Here is an 18,628-nt window from a genome sequence, read left to right as displayed (position 1 = left end):
ACGAAGAATATAATTTTGTTGCGTATCGGCATACTGCATGAATGCTTAATTTATGAAAATTTCTTAAAGCTTATACGATTTAAAAATACGCGACCTCGACATTTTTATCAGCATCACGATAGGTGAACGACAGGAAGCACAAGCTGTTATCTAGTATATGTTAATAACCGATGGCATGGCACGACCATGAAACAACCAGCATCCTTCTCAGATTGGCCTTTAGTATTCGCTAAAGAGAAAGTGCTCTGTGCTTAGGACAAACTGCGCATTTAACAATACACATTCACAAATAACGCTATTATATTTTACATAACTTATTTTCGGTCGAGTAAAAAAGAAATCCTCGCAATAAGGGTTTCGAAAATTAACTAGAAAAATATATTACGTTTGGAACATACAATATATTTGAAAAAAAAAAAAAGAAAAAAAAAATACCGTAAATCCGAATATCATTTGTCAGATGCGAGACTTTCCCAATTAAATGTTCACGTTCATACGTGTCTATATGCAACTGCAATCTGCCAGAGCGATTCGCGAGAGATATCGATCACCTCGACCGTCGCTCACGGGGTCGATCGTGTACGTCGCGCCGCGGTTTTCCGGCGGGCACCGACCCGGCATCGTAATCGACATCAAAACTTTCTTATTCCTGGCAATGCGCGCATTCCGCCTCGTGTTGCCTCGAGGGTGGGAGGGAGTGAAAGAGACATTTACGAGGGCGACGAGCGCTAGAAGGGAAAAACCAGTCGCGGGCCATGAGTTTAGTCACGGTGGAACGGCGCGACGCCGGACAATCGCGCGAATTAACTTTCTTCGTCGCCCTCGACTTCCTCGTTACCGATGCCCGCTCGCCGCGGATTAGAACTCCATCAGCTTTTACCTCCGTCGTCTTCGCCGCACGTACGTGAGCCCGAAGGCCGTGCCGGCGTGGCGATGTAGACTGACCTCTCCTTTTTTTTTTCTTTTCTTTTTTTTCTTTTTTTCTTTTTTTTTTTTCAATCTCGACGTTCCTTTTTTTTCTCTTTTTTTTCCGTCTTCGTTTCTCGTCGAAGTCCTTGCATCTGTCGCGAGAAAGTCTAGTCTCGGCGACCTCCAGGTTTTGATTCTTCGTATAATTTCAGGGGCACGAAGCTTTGACGTAACTACTTGATAACGCGTACGTCTTGCATGTTTGTCTCGGTAAAAAAATTAATTACGACGCGGAGAAATGAGGTGGACAAGGGAAAGGAAATAAGGGGCGAGGCTTCGGTATGCATTTGCAGAAAATGTGAGACAGTATCCCAATTTGTTTTAAATATTTTATTTTACAACCGCTTTAAAGAGAAGTAGGAAAACAAATACTTATTCCGGTTATGTAGATCATGACGCAACGTTATATTGTAGCCGCATAAATAGATGACGTTGAATTTTGTTATCCGATTAATATATTCCGAGATACCTCGAGAAAAATTGAGTTTTGCAGCGCGATCCTGAGATTTGACGCGAGCATATACATATATGAAACATACAGCCGCTGCAGAATCGATTGATTTGTTTATTTTCCAGTAACGTTACATGTGAAAATTGCATTTCAACGTAGAATGAATAAATAACGAGCAACAAGCGGATATTACATTCGCTGCGTAATTAAATGCACGTGACACTTGACGCTTATGAACAGACCTTAAGGCGATAGCGCGTAGTCAATTGATTTTGACGATTATAACGACTTGTTCTCCCCTCAGTAGCATTTGCGGCACGTGTCTCTCCAAGGTCTCGCTCTTTCCCTCGATCTTCTTCACCACCGCCCTAGGGACGTCGTTTTCCGCCGGCTCTATCTTGACTGCATCAGCACCTGAATCAAAAATGCGACATTGACCTTTTTCTATGTATTTTTCATATACGTATCTCTTCTCTTTGCTCATTTAATAGAGATTAACCCATAAATTTTTTTCTTTTTCTTTTTTATTTTTTTTTTTATCGCCACGATGCAATCTATCCCTTTGCTCGCGAAAGAAATTTGCGAGAATACAACACTGGAGGAAAAAAAGAAATAAAAATACCTTGGAAAGAAACGAAAATATAGCGCGCTTGCAAAATTTTTTAATACTTAAAAATTCATGTCGCTCTGTGTGTCGATCTGTATGTATGCGCGCGTCGAAGTGTCTACTCCAGTTATGCACGTTTATTCAGTGGGCATTGATCAGCAGTATTTTAATTTATAAAACGTTTAAAATTTATTACGCGAGAAAAAAAATGTTTGTCATTTTACGCGATCCTTACGCGTGCTATTGAGAATCTTTCGAGCCCCCAACGGCGTTTCATTTATTCGCCAACGCAGCGAGTCCACCAGATACGACGGTGTCGGGAGGAGATGAGGGGAGAGGGAGAGGAAAAAAGAATTTTAAATTTTTCAACACCGGCGTTTAAATATACAGCGCGTCCGGAAGTAATCGAAAATGTGTACGGTATCCACGAGTAAACCTCGGAAAGAAAACTATGAGGTCACGAGGAAAGTCTGGGAGGGTTGTTTATGGGCCAGCACGTGTCCGTGGAGGCGCGCGGGGGACTGCGATAAGCGGGTTGGTGTCAGAGGGAAGGACCGCGGGAGGGTCGAAAGGGGGATGGCAGGCAGGAAGGCACGAGGAGCCAACAGGACACGTGTACGCGGGAAAGGAAAGCATCGATCCTGGGCTGTTCTCCAAGGTCACCGGTCCCTCCACCCTCCTGTCGTAGCCTCGTATCAACGACCTCGCGACCCCTCGCGATACTCCCCGAAGTACGTCAGTAGGCCAACTAACCCTGAACCCGTCATGCCGAAAGAGAAGAGCCGCCCGAGGCGTCGCCGCTTTTTAAACGGCGCTATAAACAACGACGAGAAAGAAAGAGTTCAGTTCCCAACACGCATTTGCTTAGAGTTGCCTCGCAACGCCGTCGCTGAGTTCCATTAACCTTTAAAGGTTAAATTTATTTAAATTGTACGGAAATAAATTAATTCCTAACAAAGGTATTACGCGAGGCTTTTTCTTAGAGGTAGTTAGTAAAAAAAAAATGTGTCACTGAGCATTTGAAAATAAAATATAATTGCTACAGCATTATTTTCCAAGCGAAATATTACGAAATATTTTAATTTTAATTGTAGTCTGTCGATGGTAATAGCTAGTGCGACGTCTAGGTCTGGTTTAAGCGTTCGGAGAGTGCACTTATACAAACGTAGATAATATGAGGCAAGGCGCTGGCTTGTCTACTGAAAATGACGAGATTAAACAGCACGATATTGATAGAAACATAACGGAAAGTAGTTTATATCGATAGAATATCGACAAGTTCACCGAAAGAACCTTACGATAAAATGTGCGCGATACGTAATCCAGAAGATTGTCGGCTGTAAAGGGGAGTCGTTAATCTAAATTCACCGAGAAATAGATTAAACTTCTAAGAAAACCCGGGGAAAGAAATTGGATCTACGGCGGATGTCATTTTTACCGCGTCTTCTTGGAATTCTAAAAATATAATTGATTGTTTCTTAACGCAAGTGATTGCAGGTTTACTTTCTTAGTAAGTACCTTGACAATTTTCAACAGTTAAGTAACTACGCTCGTCTCTAAAATAGATTTATCGCCGAAATATTAATAAACGAAAATCTCTCCCCCGAGATAATCCAAAGAAAAGTCAAATCGTTCGACCAAACTGCAACCGAAAGGACGATCCGTTTACGCAATGACACCGGGATCGTTTATCTCTTTTGTGATTTTTCTCTCGCATTAATTTGCACACGTGAAACGAGAGCGGCCTCCGAAGTTGGAGCACGTGCTTCACCATTTATTTCAGATCGCGGTTTAACACGATTGGTATGGATGAATGAAAAGAGAGGAAAGTTGGAGGGCACGTGGCGAAGGAAGGAGGGGGCGGGACGAGGGTAAACGCGTGAGAGGAAAATCATTGCCTATACGGATCGTCGGCGAGGCGTCTCACGCGCGGGACGTCAGCCCGGCGAAGGGAAAGGGTCGACGACGGAAGAGAAACGGCAGGAAGAAGACGCGGGCGGGTGAAGAGAAAGAGTCGGCGAAGAAATGTGAGGCGGAGGAAGCGAAGAGGGGCCCGCCGCCGCGCGCGGATCTCCTCTCTTCCTCGAGCGGCGTATCGAACGGCGACCACTATACGTAGTCAAGGTCGGTCCTTGCTCCTACCGCGAAGCGGCGACCTTAGTGGGATGTATTATCCCCCTTCGCGCGCGCGATACGACGACCCTTCCTCTCGGCTCCTCCACGGCTGCCCTGCCGCCCTTTTGCCGCGCGGTGTAAATAAAGACGAGAGCGAATCGCGCGCGCATACTCCCCCCGAGGTGAGTTCGTTAAACTCTATCGATTTGCGCGACGAATGAAGAATGGGAGTCCCACGGATTAAAAGTAGATCGTGCTTTAACTCTTCCCGGTGACGAAGATGCTCTTCTTTCGATGACGGATTAAGGGCGCGCCCGCGAAAAGAATTGAGCAAAAGAGTTGCACGATATTATTTGCATATTAAAAAAAAAAATGCAGCAAAGGATAGAAATATATAAATTGTAAGAATAGTAAAAATAAAAAAATCTGGGCAATCACAATAGCAGTAGAATATAGTAACAAAATGATCATACCGAGGGCAGGCGCTTTTCTCTTGACTTTCCGGGACCAAACCTCGAAGCAGTCCTCGAGCGCGAGGTTCCAATACTTGTCGAAGGCAGCCACGTATGCCTCCACGTGTCCCCTTATGCCATACGCGTTCCTAGTGTAGACCTTCGGTACAAAGAACGGCTGATTATTCCTTTTAGATCGCGGACAAGTCCTCCATATTCCGCGTTCGCCGAGAAAAGAGACTGCATTCTCGTTTCACTTTCGATGATATTATCCCTATTCGTCCGAAATGTTAGGTAGAAATCAAACGAATGCTGTTAGGAAATGCAGCAAAAGTGCACGTTCGATTTTTATAGGTAGATTTTATAGAGATTTTATAGCAGGATGTACGAATACGAAATGAACGTGCAAAAGAACTTAGTTAATATTTATCGCTGCAATTTTTTCCGACGATAAAACTTGATAGATTTTGTTCAAGAAATTGTTATATAATACAACCCGTTATCGGACAATTTTCTTTCTTTTTCATATCGCGCAGACTACATATATTCGTTAAATTTTTGCATGACTAATAATGCATAGTTGAGGAACAATTAAAAGTAACATCAATTACGAATATAATTACGAAAATGATTAGTGTCGCTTTTAATTATTTCTATCAGTATATGTGTGCGTATGGTTATTAGTATATATATTAATAGAATATCGAGTTCCTCATTTTTAATTTTAATCTATTGTTTCTACTCTGTTCCATGGTGTTTGTTGCTCAAGTTTTAAATTTTGATCTTTTTATTCTCTCTCTCTTTCTCTCTCGATCCAAATTAAAATGCGAAGCTGAATTTCCGCATCACTTAGCGTCGTGTTCCTTCCGGAAATAATGTAACGGAGATAAATGAAACGTAATAGTACTCGGCGATATACTTCAAAGTACATTAAAGACACTTTGCGTCTGGTTGAGGAAGGTTCGTGTTTGAAAGAAAAAGCATTGTTTGTCGCACAGATACGGTCGTAAGAGACGAGATAGCGGGCTGATACGCGGAAGTGCAAGCTGGCGAGGCAACAAGCCCCTCTCAATGCCTTCCGTGCGCCGCAGACGTACGTATCAGGCCGGTTTTGCCGCAATGAGAACTAATTGCGAGCCTCGAACGCGCGTACGTGTGTGTCATCGCGTCATTGAGCGCTGACTGCGTTCGCGAATTAGTCGGAATCGATTCTAGAAGTCCTCAAGCCCGGCAACCTGCACCGTTTCAAGGTGACAAAACTCCCACGTGCTCCCGTTTTTACGCGAATGACGATCCGATGGAGTCATTTTGCCCATTTATCCGCCGTCGTCGATTAATTTGTAGCGAACGTCTTATTATTATTATTATTTTTTTTTTTTTTCTATTTTTACATTTGATTAAGCGATTCCACCTCGAGACGACTATCAGCCGCGGATATGAAAATACAGTGTCATTAGAATTAATTATCGTTTGAGAGTGGCGACGACTTCGCGCGCTTGACGTGTCAGGATTTTCTTGACCGTGGGCTCAAGGATCTCGTTGCGATCGAGAGATTGCGGCAATGAGATATCGAGGGCGACTCGGTAGCGAGATATGAATTCAATTAGACCGGAAAATTTCGGAAGTGCTTCGAGGCTGCGGTGTTCGATCGACTTGATTAGATTCCGCGTGACTTCTCGTGGAAATCTCGTAAACTCGTGAATTTTAACTTAGCGGTTAAAAACAGCACGCTGCATCGCGCCGCGAAAAGAGAGGCGCGAGCTATTAGACGCGACGGATAAATTCTTACCGAGTAATAAATTGATAATAATAAATCTCGGATACTTTAGCTTTCCGATTATTCAATCAACTTAATCGAATGTCCCTCGCGAGATATTTTTCAATGCGCTCGCGCTCGGTCGCGAGATGAGTTCGAATGACTCGGTGATGAAGAAAAAGGAAAACCGCGTGCTTTCCTCGGCAATTTGAACGGTCGAAGGTCGAGTGATCGATTCGCTGAGATAAAATCTTCTTTCCGGATGCGTTCGAAGGTCACGGGAGATTAGGATCTGCTGCGCCGAGGACGGTGATGATTTGAAAGACGAGAGGAGTCCCGAGGTACGCGACGATGATGAAAGCTAACGCGTTTAATTTAAGCTCGTAAGGAGGCTAATCGGAAACTTCATCCTCCTCGCCGGAGATATATCCGCTTCCGCTCACCGGAAATCCAATTAAATCTATTTGATTTTTATTTTTCATTACTGTCTCATTGTCTTATTATTAGCCATTCTCTGCGCGAGACGGCGATCATTAGGCGCGCCGCGCCGCGAGAAATCATCGGATGCGATTAGATAAGCGCGACGGTGACTTATCAGCGCTCGCATCGCGCCGCAATTTTACAACTTTCCACGGTGACGCGCGGCTCACTTCCGGGACCTTATTCTTGAAACAAGAACCCTGGATGTCACGTGCAATATCGCATACGAGAAATCTAATAGAGGCAGATTCTTAACGAAAGTGAAATTTTTATAAAATGAAATGGATACGGCACAGCAAAATGTATAATTTTTTTATATGTTATTTTAACTATTTAATAATAAAAAAAAAAGAAAGTCGTTCGTTATTTATTACGTAGAATAAGATTCCGAAGTTACCTGCGACATCGACTGTGTGATATTTTTCGTACGCGAGAATTATCGCTCACTTTCAAGAATAAGGTCCCCGGATTGTAATACCTTGAAGATATTGCTTCGGCGTACGTGACGATCAATAATAATTTCCCTAAGAACGTCGCGCCCCGAATTGTTCTCCCGAGAAAATCGATCGTGCGTTTCTCGAAGGGCGAGTTTTAGGACGGCGATGTGATTCCGTTCCCGGCGCGATCTCAGTCTTACGTCGAATCGTTTGTCGTACGACGATATGTCAGAGACGTAAACAGAAAGGGCTGGAGCGCCCTGTTGGGTCACCATGGTTACGTGTGTTGACCCGAATGCTTTTCTTTCCTCTTCGGCCGCGTTTCTCGACTAAGGGCGGATCCTGTCGCCCTTTCAATGCCCGCGAAGGGTTTCGCGTACGTGACACTCGTCTGCGAAAGTGTGTCAGTCGTGTATGCGTGCACGCTCGGTATTAGGGGTTGAAGGGATGGAAAAGAAATGATGGAAAGGAAGAAAGGAACTGGAAAGGGTGGACAAAACGCTTTTTTTAGGATAATTTTTTTTGGTCATCGAGAAGAACCGTAAAGAATTAGAAAGAAAATGTCACGGGAAAATTATAACACGAAATATTGATATGAGAATTAAAGAAAATTGACGATAAAAGGAGAATCTGGTATTCAAAGTCTTAAACGTAATAAGTATAATAAATTTCGAAAGTTTTACAATAAAAACAGATCTAGAAGGCTTTGTAAATTTAAGAATTTTTTTTATGTACGTCTTATTAAAAAAAAAGAATATTACTTCGACTGTTAGGAAGTTAATCAATTAACGAGTAGAGAAAAATTAATCGGTCACTTACTCTAACACGAATTTTATTCTCCATGCACCCGTGAAGCAATTCTAATGGGCCGAGAATCTTATCCATTTTCGTGAGCACATTCTTCTGTACATGACTCCTTCCAGGCACTGGTTCTGTAAACAATTTCATTTTAAATTCAGATGTTAACAATCCAAATCACAAAAAAGTGTAGAGAAGACTTACATACTTTCAAATTTATTACATCCGATTGTACTTTAATATTGGATAAAAAGTTTGCGGGGTGCAGCGCTTGAATTTTTATTTTAAATTAATTGAAATCCACGCAAAATAAATACCGCGGTGAAATATTAAAAAGTGAATAACAAGAAAAATAATTGTAACGAGACGCTATATTATATTACGGAGTCGCTATACTTGAATAGCATCCGAGTATCGGAAGTAGTCCCGAGACGGGCAAGATTGCGGCGATGGATTTTTATGAGCCGCCGTAACACCGCGCTAATAAGAATTTATGCGGCTCTCTCGTGTCTTGCGGACTCGCTCGACAAATCATCGTTCATCCTTACGCGCGAGGAACGGGGGATCCGATAGCATCGCGCGCGCGCGCTCGCGTCGTTCTCCAGTTTTTGCTCCTTTTTTCCCGCCGTGACTACGAGACTTTACGCAGCTGGGGAGAGCTTCATTAACCCCCGCCGTCGTTCCCATACCTTATACACAGTGATACCGAACTTTTCTTTCCCGCCGAAGTAAATCAATCGCGTCTCCGCGATAAAGGCGAAACGAAGACACGCGTAACCACACTTGACGTCCGTCGCGTAATTTAGCGCCGTAAACGCGAAGGTAATAGCTGCCGGTTAAATGAAATTGAGAAATTGCTCATTTCAAACTTGTTATCGTGCAAAAATAAATTACACAGATAATAATTTTTTTAAAGCACGGTGTTATCGTAACAAAAAAAAAGATAAATAAAAAAAATTCTGTTTCGCGGGAAGAAGAGTGAGAGAGAGATATGTGCGTGCCCGAATCTTGTTATTTCACACGCGTGGAGGGTCTTTCTTGGCGTTGCGAATCGGAGAGAGAGACTCAGGCGGTAGTCTCGGGCTCTGGCCGGTCGTCGCGAGCGGAAAGAGGAACGCCGCGAAGTTACGTAAAGCCTCGGGAGCCGCGCGGCGCGGCGAGTGCACTTATTTTCTCCACGCGCCCGATGACTCGCACGCTCGCGTGCAAGAGCGGTGCACCGAGCGAGAGCCGCGACGCTCTCGGTGCTCGCACACGTTCGCGAGATCGACGGTGCCAATTGGCTTTCTCCGATAACTTTCATCCGTCCGTAAAGGGGCTCGCCGCTCGCTCGCTCTGCTTCTTTTCCACCTTTCTTTGTTCCTTTCCGCGTGCACTTTCACTATCGCGCGATCCACTATCGCGCCGCCGGGGCGGCCTGGCGACGATGCGCGCGCGGCCGATTTCGCGTGCTTGTCCGTAATTAAATCGCGGCCGATTATGTTACGAGCTACATTTCTTTCTTAGATAATGATGGGTAGGAAGTTGCTTTTTTTTCTTTTTTTTTTTTTCTTTCTTACTTTTTTTTAATTTGTACTAGAGGTGAATATTTCGAAAGGATTATTTTTATTACGCGCGTTATTATATCGTTCAGTTTGCCGAGCGCGGGCGTTCTACAAAACGCGTCTCGTACGTGAACACCGGGATATTTTCCGATAACAGAGGACTAGCTTACGGGCTGGTGCGAAAAACGATTTATTTCATCTAATAGATAAATCAGGCTTGTCACGAGAAAAAAATGAATGGGAGGAGCGCGGAGGAAGAGGCGATAGAATAAGCGCACTTCGCGTCCACCTCCGACCTTCCGGCCGTTTTTCCTTCTTTCTCGCGAGAACTCCTTCGCTTCTCGTCCCGATCTTCCTTCGTGCGCGCGTGTACAGGAGATAGCGCAGCCCGGAGAACGTTCACGTTTGCGTGAACCGCGTTGCAGGGAACCGTTAGGATCGCAACCGCGCGCGCGGCCGCGAGGGGAGGAACGCGAAACGGTGACTTTATCGTCCCTTCTCTGGGCAGGGTGAACCATGGAGGTGTCCGTACCTCGCCTTGCACGTTCGTTAACCCCTTAAGGCGGCATGATACTCGGGCTAGCTCATATACAGGGTGTTCGGTAATCGGTAGATTATTCGTGTGGCTGATTGAGAAAGCGTGATAATCTTTTCTTCGAGAAGAACCACATAAATTTTAGAAAATTCGGAGATACAAATGGATAATAAAAACTTGGGCATCTATTTTTTTTTTTTTTTTTTAAGCAGTTGTGAGATTTGCAAGAACTTTAATTTATCATCTGCAATAGACATCTACGTACCGTGCAGCTAATTTTTGAAATTGTAAACCTCGACACAATCGGATAGTATATTATTGTTATTTCGTCACGTAAAATATGGATCGTGTTTTTTTTATTTTTTTTTTATTTTTAAGTATATTGTTTCGAAGCGCATGGCAAAAGACAGCGGGGCCATGTTACACATTTATTGCAAGATTACTTCACTTAGAAGGTTAAATATATTGCAATCTGTGCACAATATTTGTCGCGGATTGTTGCGAGTTATTAAGTATCGCGAGGTTGGTGCTTTCATTGTCGTTCGTTTCTAAAACATTGGTTTTTGCATTCGTAATATTTGATTTTAATTTTGTAATGAATCGCTCGATGTTCCAAAGGGCGAGGCTTACCGTTTTAAAAATCGTCGCGATTTACTTAAAGTTTTTTTTTTGGGCAGAAAGTTTGGTTTCACAATAAATGATATTGTTCCTGTTTGCATATGATTCAGCATTGCCGTTGGCTTTAAAAAAAAAAAAAAAAATATGTTTCTTATCAGGGTACAAATTACATAAACATATTTAACACGTGTTTTAACAATCCTTTTCGTAATCTCGCGAGTGCAATGCGCAATTTATTTTCTAATTGCAAAATTAACGAATTATCCCGAAAAAAATTTTAAATAAAAAAGAAAATGAGTTGCAGCGTCGGACAGAAATAATTTTAGTTCAATATGCAAGCATTTCGTAATGTATTTATTTATCGAGCGTTAGAAGAAATTCTCCCTCTTCGTCTCTCTTCCTCTTGGGCGATCAAAGGCGAGCTGGAGATTTTCCGGCCTTCCGATCGTTCGGCCGCGTGTTGCGCGACGCGTGCAGCAAAAAGGGCCCGCTAACATCTGTACGGCGGCGTGTCTCGCGTGTTGTTCACCTGCGAAAATGTTGGCGCGGGTGCGTGCGAAGGTGCAGTTCGGTATCAAAGCCCAGACTCGCGGAGAGGAGCTCGTGGGTCGCAGGTGGGTACGACGGCCCCTCGTAGAATGTTCGCGGGCGCAGAAACGGGCGGGGCCCGGTCTCCTCGTTGAGAACGACGGACGAAATATCGCGTGGCGAGGGACGAGGTGAGGGGACCAGGACGGTCCGTGGCGCACGAGAGAGGAGTCGAAGCGCGGCTTGTACCCGCGGATGATCCCCAGGTTGAGTCGCGCTGGGTTCAATGTCCTGTCGGGCAGCGCACCCAACAGCCGAGGCAGGCAGGCGAGCAGCCACCAGACCTCTCCGCCACACGTACACACGTACACGTGCACGCGGCCGCGCACACGTTTCCGCGAGATCGCACACGGCCGCGCGCGCTCCGCCACGCCGTTGCGTATGCCGCGCGCAAATATACTCGGTGTCCCCTGCCAACTGCTCGCGTACTCGTCCCAGCCGGGCACTAGGGGTCAATACGGGAAGAATGCGGGCTATTTCGTTATCTATAATAACGACGTGCTCTACTTTAGTTCGAAACTCGATGAGAAAAACGAAAGGTGCTCGAAAGTTGAGCTTTTACCTTCGCGGAGCGAAGTGAACGCGCTAAACTTTACTTTACTTTATTTCCTTTCTCGGGGTTATTCGAATTCGAGATACAATTATCTGATCGCCGTGCCCTCGAAATGGTAAAGATGCTCGGAAATACGGAATCGAGTTAAATAATCGCCGAGAAGGTATCTTCGGCTCTTAGACTTCGATTCGAGAGAAAACCGCCCGACTTCTCGGACACGTTGTATATGCGAGCACGACCAAGTGCGGTGGTAGGCTCGCCGCAGTTTGCTTTACGCGAACTAGCTGTAGGTACTGTTACTTTTGCGACGAAGCCCTTCGGTTCCCTTTCCCTTCTTTGCTTCCCATCCACATGACGTTCCTCACGGATCTTCACCACCAAGGAAGTCACCGACGATCACGCGATTATTCGGAACTCGTTTTCGGAAGATGATTACGACAGTTCGCCGGAAGTTTTTTTTTCTTTTTTTTCTTTTTTTTTTCCTCTTGCCGAATCGAGATAAGAAAAAAAAAAAAAAAAACTTGAGCTAACAATATCGATACGATATTTTTTTATTCTCGTTCTTTTTGGAAAGTAGCCCGATTTATTTCCATTTTAATTTAATTATAAAAATGCATCAAGTAATTGAACGGACGAGGTGATAATAATACTTGACGAGAAGAAGCCACGTTTGACAGGCTAGTCGGTCGGGATTCCAGCAGCGAATCTTTCCCGGCCTTTCTCGACCAAAGAAAGGAGAAATCACTCTTACCCCGAGAAGGTCGGATGAGACGCGAGAGCGAGGAAAAAGTCGTCGCTCTATGCGATCGCGATCTATCGGCTCCGGATCCCCAATATCGATCGCTCAACCCGTCGGAGAATCGCGTCCAATTTTTCTTACGCAGAACGGCGACTGCTCTGCTCGCGAGAGCTCTGCGATATGTGCTCGTGTCGAGGTCGCACGCTGCTCTAATTAACTCTAGTAATCCTGTTCCACGAGCGGTTCAATTAAGATCCCACACGTTTCGGTAAACCGTAATTATCCAGTTCGGTAACTCTAAGCAACCTTGCACCCGCAAATAATTTCGATCGAGGGTCCAGCGATGTTAATAGCTTCTCGAGCTTGTCGAGCCGCGCGATTTTTGTAGTTTATTTTTAGTAAACGCTCATAGTGAAAGTCCAGGGATGTACAAGAACTTTCGGTCACTGCGACTCGTATCCGCTAACATTATTTACGTCCGGGACCAAAGTCGGAGACCCTACCGATCATCTCGTGGCGTTTGGAATTTGTAAAGGCGCGAGAGCGCCGCCCGCCGATTCGGCGTACTCGATAGTCATCAGTTACGTTACGTTGGGATAGGTCAACGCGGCGGCGGGGTGCGTTGGTGCACACGAGCACGGTGTCGAGAAATTGGATCGTCCGTTCTACCGGGTGGCGCGCCGGGCAAGGACTTAAGCAACCCAAACTCCGATCGTATCGCGGAAACCGGAAGGATCGCGACGGGCTCCCCGAAGCTTGATGAGCCGAGACCGCGCGTTCACGCCACAGGGGCTTGTAGGAAATGAGACGAGAACAAAAAGGAAAAAAAAAAAAAAGGAAAAAAAAAAGGGGAAGAAGAGTAGGAAGAGCGGAGAGGAAAGCGCATGGTGCGCAAGAAAAACGCGCGCGCTCGTGCAGGCGTCGCAGCGCGACGCGCTCAAATGTTGCGCAATGCCGCGCGAGAGAGAATCGCGGAGAAAACATCGACGAGAATTCCGTTACTCAAGGCGAACGGCGGCTGCCGTCGTTGCCTTTGCCGTCGTGTTGGTGCTGCGAGCGAGAGTATGCGCTTGCACATACGCGCGCGCTTTGTGCACGTATCGGTGCGTATGTATTTATGTGTGCGTTCTTCGCGGCCGGGTCTGCCGTTAGAGAGCGAAATTCGTTTCCGGAGCCGAGATATCTAAAAGACTTCTTTTCTCCCCGTCTTCGTCGTCCTTCTGTCGTCCTGACGTTTCGCCCGTGTCGTGAGCGTATGTGTGTCACGTTGCGATAGGTCGTGTGAGAATGAATATGTACATATATATATATGTGAATATACACACGAGGAAGTAATCTATTTGAGGGAGTAGTCTCTTCTTCCAGAATTTCGCGAATGGACGCGAATACACTCGAGCGAAACTTGAACACTGATTTCCGCGAAATTCGGTTCCGCGGATTGAAGATATCTCGTAGTCTCTATTTCACGACTCCTAGCCTCGCATTCTCTTTCTTCTATCTTTCAAAAATTTTCCGCAGGCATTTGATCGCGGAAAAATAAAAAAATAAAATAAATAAAAAAGACACTTGATACAATTTTATCACGAGTTTTTTTTTTTTTCTTTTTGAGTGTCCGTGAATCTCGGACTTGACGAATTCATAATCGATCATTGCTCGGGTGCGAATCGAAATTAGCAACGCTCGCGAGGTGAGATGAATCGCGCGGCATCTCCAGCGGCGGAGTTCGTACGCGACGCCGCTCGTGTCGGCTGGTCGCGTTCTCGTTCGCCGGCGCGTGTCCACAATTGGGAAAAATCGCGATTCCGTCGGAACGTGTTCGAGGGGCCGAAGCCGGCCTGGAGAGGTTCGCCGCGGCGAGGTCGATGTCCGGGCGCAACAAGTGCGCTCGAGACTCTCTCTCGCTCTCGCTCGTGTCTTTCTCTTTCTGGACGCGTTCGCGATCGGCTTCGATAACGCCGCGCGACTTTCGACGGCGGTGGCGGCGGCGGCCAGCTCTTTCGCCGATCGCAACGCGCCGACCTCCGAAATACGCCCGAGAGGACACGCGCCCCGCGTTGCGTCGCCGGTGCTCCCGCTCGAACCGCTCGCTCGTGCACGGATTTAGAGACGGCCGTAACGAGAGCGCCGGAAGCCGAACGACCTTTTTGAGGTTGCGCCGCGGCGCGCCAAGTTTTCGCTCCGGAGGGAGAAGGAGAGAGCAGCGGGCGGAAAGGAGAAGCGAGCCGGTCGGATGCGGCGCGTAGTGACGCTCAAAGCGTGATCAGGCACCGATGTCCAGATACGACCGTCGGACATCATAATTAATTTTCTTTTTACAAGTTGTTCTTAATTTTGTCCGAAAATAATCGCATGCAAGGCGGCAACCCTACAACATCTCTTACTCGACTTTGAAACCCTTTCTCTGAGAATTTTTTTTTTAATTAAAAGTAATTTAAGTGTTACTTAACAGATACTAAAAAAAAAAAAAAGGAAATCGTTAACATTTCACGATTAAAACGATACCATTTGCAGCGACCTGTTGAGGAACCCTCGCGCTAGTTTTACGATCTGTAACGAGAGACGCAAGCTGTCGGGCTTCTAATTATATTGTTTCAAGATTATCATTTCCAATTCTTTCATCCGTAGACCCAGGGCGTATCGATAGGTATCTCGGAAGTGGCGAGATGTCATTTCGGGCGATATCGGGCGTGCGTTATCGCGAGAGAGTGTCCCTTGGACACGCCGCGGCGCGGAGGAGCCTCGGGTTGAGCGCAAGAGGTCGACGTCCGGGCGCGCAACAAGTGCCGCACTACGTACACGTACACAGACCGCTACCTCCCGCCTCCTACTCCCTGCCTCGAGAACGCGCGCGAGCACGAGACTTGCCTTCTGCCACGGTTACTCGCACAATCGCACGGTCACCACGGCGACTTCGTCCCTCCGCTCCCTCGAGGGAGGCATCCCTCCGTCGCTGTTTCTCTGTCGCCCGCTTCCTTTGCCGCTTCCTTTGCCGCTCCGCGCGCCACTTCGACCGGGAGCGACGGGACGAGACGCGGGCGCGGGAAGGTGCGACTTCTAAAGTGCGAGAGAAAGAGAGAGAGAACGCGTGACCGTGCCTCCGCCGCGCGCGCACCGTCGTCGATAAATATAAAACTGCACTGGGTCAGGGATCCGTGATTTATAGGCTGCCTCGTGTAATTGGCCGCCAGCCAATAGATGCACCCTTCTCTCTTTCTCTCTCTTTCTCTCCGCGACTTATCGCGTGAAAGCGGAGGCGCGAGGAAAAAGCGCCGCTCTCGTGTCTAGCATTCGCCTCCGAGCCTCGTCATCCCTATCTCGAGCACGCGGCTGACTTATCCCCGCGCAATGATCTTTCTTCATTCTCGGAGCCGTGTCCGATTTGTTTGGAACTCTAGCCGGGTATCGATGCGAGACGCCTGTTTCCGTTTATTCCTCCGCTTGGGTGGAGGTTGGAGAAAGAGAAAACGAGATGGAAAAAGAGAGTGCGTTCGCGACATTGTAAATATTACATTCATATATATATATATGTATATATCGCGTAGTGCTCGTGAGAGGCGAAGATAAAACCGTAGAATGGGAAACAATGGGGAACGACGGTCGGGGTCTCACCACGCAAGAACGATTGACGCACACTTTCGCGGAGGTCAAATTCCACGGGCGGCTAATGCCGGTCGCGAGCCGCGACCGACCTTCGTTGGTGCTTGTCGGGCTCGTAGACAAAGCACACCGGATATCTGGAATATAAGCCTACGAGATGACGCGCAACAGATCCAAGTGTTTCTTACCGCCTCGAGCCCTCTCTCGCGCAGTCTTCGCGGCCCAGACTTCGTTTCGCTCAACGTCTTCCTCTCAGAGTTTCGAGGTTCTTTCTGGCTCGAGTTTTTTTTTTTTTTTTTTTGCCCGCGATCCACTATCGTCTCCTCGCGATGGAAATAACGAGGGCGAGATAACGCAACGGGACGTTTCGTCGCAGCGATCGACTTTCGTATTCGCACCTTCCGTCGCGCCAGGAATAATCTACGGGAATAAATTAATTAAGAATCCATCGGCGCGGGAGGGAGGTGGCTTCCGGGTGCGCCATTGTCTATCGTAGGCGACCGGCGATTCCGCATTGAAATTCGATACCGCGACGTCACTCGCGCATGAATGAAGCCCCGCTCGGCGATGACCCCGGCGGGACTGCATGCAATCGCCATCTCGCTGGCGCCGGCAGAAATACGCGCGTAAACATTGACGGGACTCGCGCCGTCTCCCTCTCGCTCCCTTACCTTGATGCGATAAAAATCTCCTCTTCGTGGATTCCGTTACGGCCAATCTATCACCCTGAAACACACAAACCGCGAATTTTTAGCTGCCGCACGCTCCCATCCCCGAGATCTCGAACGCCGATTACTCCTCGCGTCTCCGTTCCTACGAAATTTCGCGAGGCTTTTTAGTTCCGCGTGTATTTCGCTCGAATTGAGACTTTTCATTAAAATCCCGTCGATTATCACTCTCGAATTATTAAACGCTTTCACATAAACTCTATAATCTCGAACTGCAATCTTTAATTCTTATCCATTTCTGATCTTGGAGACCCAACAGTTTAAAAACGCATCTCGAGTATTCGAAGTCGAATCATTTTTTATCCAACTGCAGTAATTGCAAATTCTAAATGCATCGTAGATCGTAAGATTTTAAACTTCGTAATAAATTTTTTAATTTTTTTAATTTTTTTTTTCTCAAGTATTAAAGCCGAGTCTTAATTATTCGTGGCGCAATCAGCTGGAATCGAACTACTCGCCCGAGGTAGATAATGTTAGGTTAGGTTGTACGCGATCCCGTATCTCGCGCAGATTCCTACGCGTACGTAATCATTTTCACAATCTCCAGCCGGCACGATACTTTCGATCAGCTTCCTCGACCCCGGGTGTCGCGGATTCGTGTTAGAAATCGGCGCGTAACGACAGTACGCACTTTTGCCTGCGCCGTGATGCCTTTCAAAAAAGATTCGAATTTCGCAACATTGTTGTAAATCGGCGCGGCGGGTGCCAGTCGTATTTTCGGCGAGTACAGCGCCTTCAAGGGATCGAAATTCGCGCTTGTCGCGTCCAGACTCTCGTCCGACGTCCCGCTCTCCTCGTCAGCCATCGACGTGCCCGTTTCTCCCCGCGTACACTTTTTTTTACGCGAGGATCGTACTAACGGCCATAAAACACTTCGCGACTGATGCCCACGTGCGCGTCTTGAAGGTACACCCGCACCTTCCGCACCCGTTGTCGACGCGGGAGCAGGTAGATGGCACCAGCGGATAGACGACGCGTCGCGTTCGGAAAGTTTCGAACTTCAACCGTCTTCGAGCGAGCCATAATTCGACGCACGACGACGGCGGGCCTCAGGATGGAACTCCTTCCGTATTAAGAACTCCCATTCCGTATGTAAATTTTGCACCCTACGCGCTACGCTTTTGATTCTAACACGCGGTACTTTACGCGCGTTTCGAATTCTTTTTCTACGGCGCGTAAAAACCGCCGAGCTTATCGTCGTCGTCGGCGGCGACCGCTGGACGCGTCAGGTTAGAGAATTTCACGCGCTTCCTTCGATCGGAAACGTCGATTACGGTTCGATAATCAATCGCGACGGTATTAACTGCCAGTCCGAGAGAAGAGGATGTTAACCTCTACTCGTAGAAACTTTCTTTCGCGGTTGCAACGTTACGTAAAAGACGGCGCGGCGCCGGGTAGAGGCTGCATAGAAACCGGGCGGCGGCGGGAGGGTGAAGTTACGCGCACAGGAAGTGAAATAGCGGTGCGCCAAGCCAGAAAGAAAGTTCTCGCTCGGTGTTTTCACTTTCATGGAAATTGCCCGCGCCCCTCTTTCACTCCCCGCGACGGGCATTACGCGAATTAGTCACGAATCATCAGGATTGCTCGTCGCGGGCGGACAAGCAGCCTCGAGGCACCGATCGACTTCCTCCTCGGAACGGAACTTCTTATCGAGGAGAGAG

The 18,628-nt window shown here is 46.9% G+C and overlaps 2 protein-coding genes across 5 annotated transcripts in view; one reads left to right on the top strand and one right to left on the bottom strand.

The window, feature by feature from the left end:
* The window catches only part of Eip74ef (Ecdysone-induced protein E74), a 142,065-nt gene that overhangs the window by 25,930 nt on the left and 97,507 nt on the right, over positions 1-18,628 (top strand). The window lies entirely within an intron of this gene.
* Lsm11 (U6 snRNA-associated Sm-like protein LSm11) lies at positions 1,515-18,019 on the bottom strand. The gene is made up of 5 exons (XM_070665755.1): positions 17,599-18,019; positions 16,911-16,965; positions 8,087-8,199; positions 4,616-4,754; positions 1,515-1,834 (listed from the first exon to the last, which is right to left on the bottom strand). The coding sequence occupies exons 1-5, from the start codon at positions 17,770-17,772 to the stop codon at positions 1,683-1,685; spliced, it is 633 nt and encodes a 210-aa protein (XP_070521856.1). The 5' UTR covers positions 17,773-18,019; the 3' UTR covers positions 1,515-1,682.

The sequence above is a fragment of the Cardiocondyla obscurior genome, linkage group LG14 (assembly GCF_019399895.1).
Source record: "Cardiocondyla obscurior isolate alpha-2009 linkage group LG14, Cobs3.1, whole genome shotgun sequence".
Lineage (NCBI taxonomy): Eukaryota > Metazoa > Arthropoda > Insecta > Hymenoptera > Formicidae > Cardiocondyla > Cardiocondyla obscurior.
The sequence above is the reverse complement of the archived record's forward strand: the minus strand, read 5'-3'. Positions and strand labels throughout refer to the sequence as shown.

Bases quoted from the DNA above. Each gene is read 5' to 3' on its own strand.
- Lsm11 (XM_070665755.1), bottom strand. From the start codon at position 17,772: ATGGCTGACGAGGAGAGCGGGACGTCGGACGAGAGTCTGGACGCGACA. The intron at 16,966-17,598 runs GTGCGTACTGTC...TGTGTGTTTCAG, and splicing joins GCATCACGGCGCAGGCAAAA to GGTGATAGATTGGCCGTAAC. The intron at 8,200-16,910 runs GTAAGGGAGCGA...AATTGTTTACAG, and splicing joins GAGATTTTTATCGCATCAAG to AACCAGTGCCTGGAAGGAGT.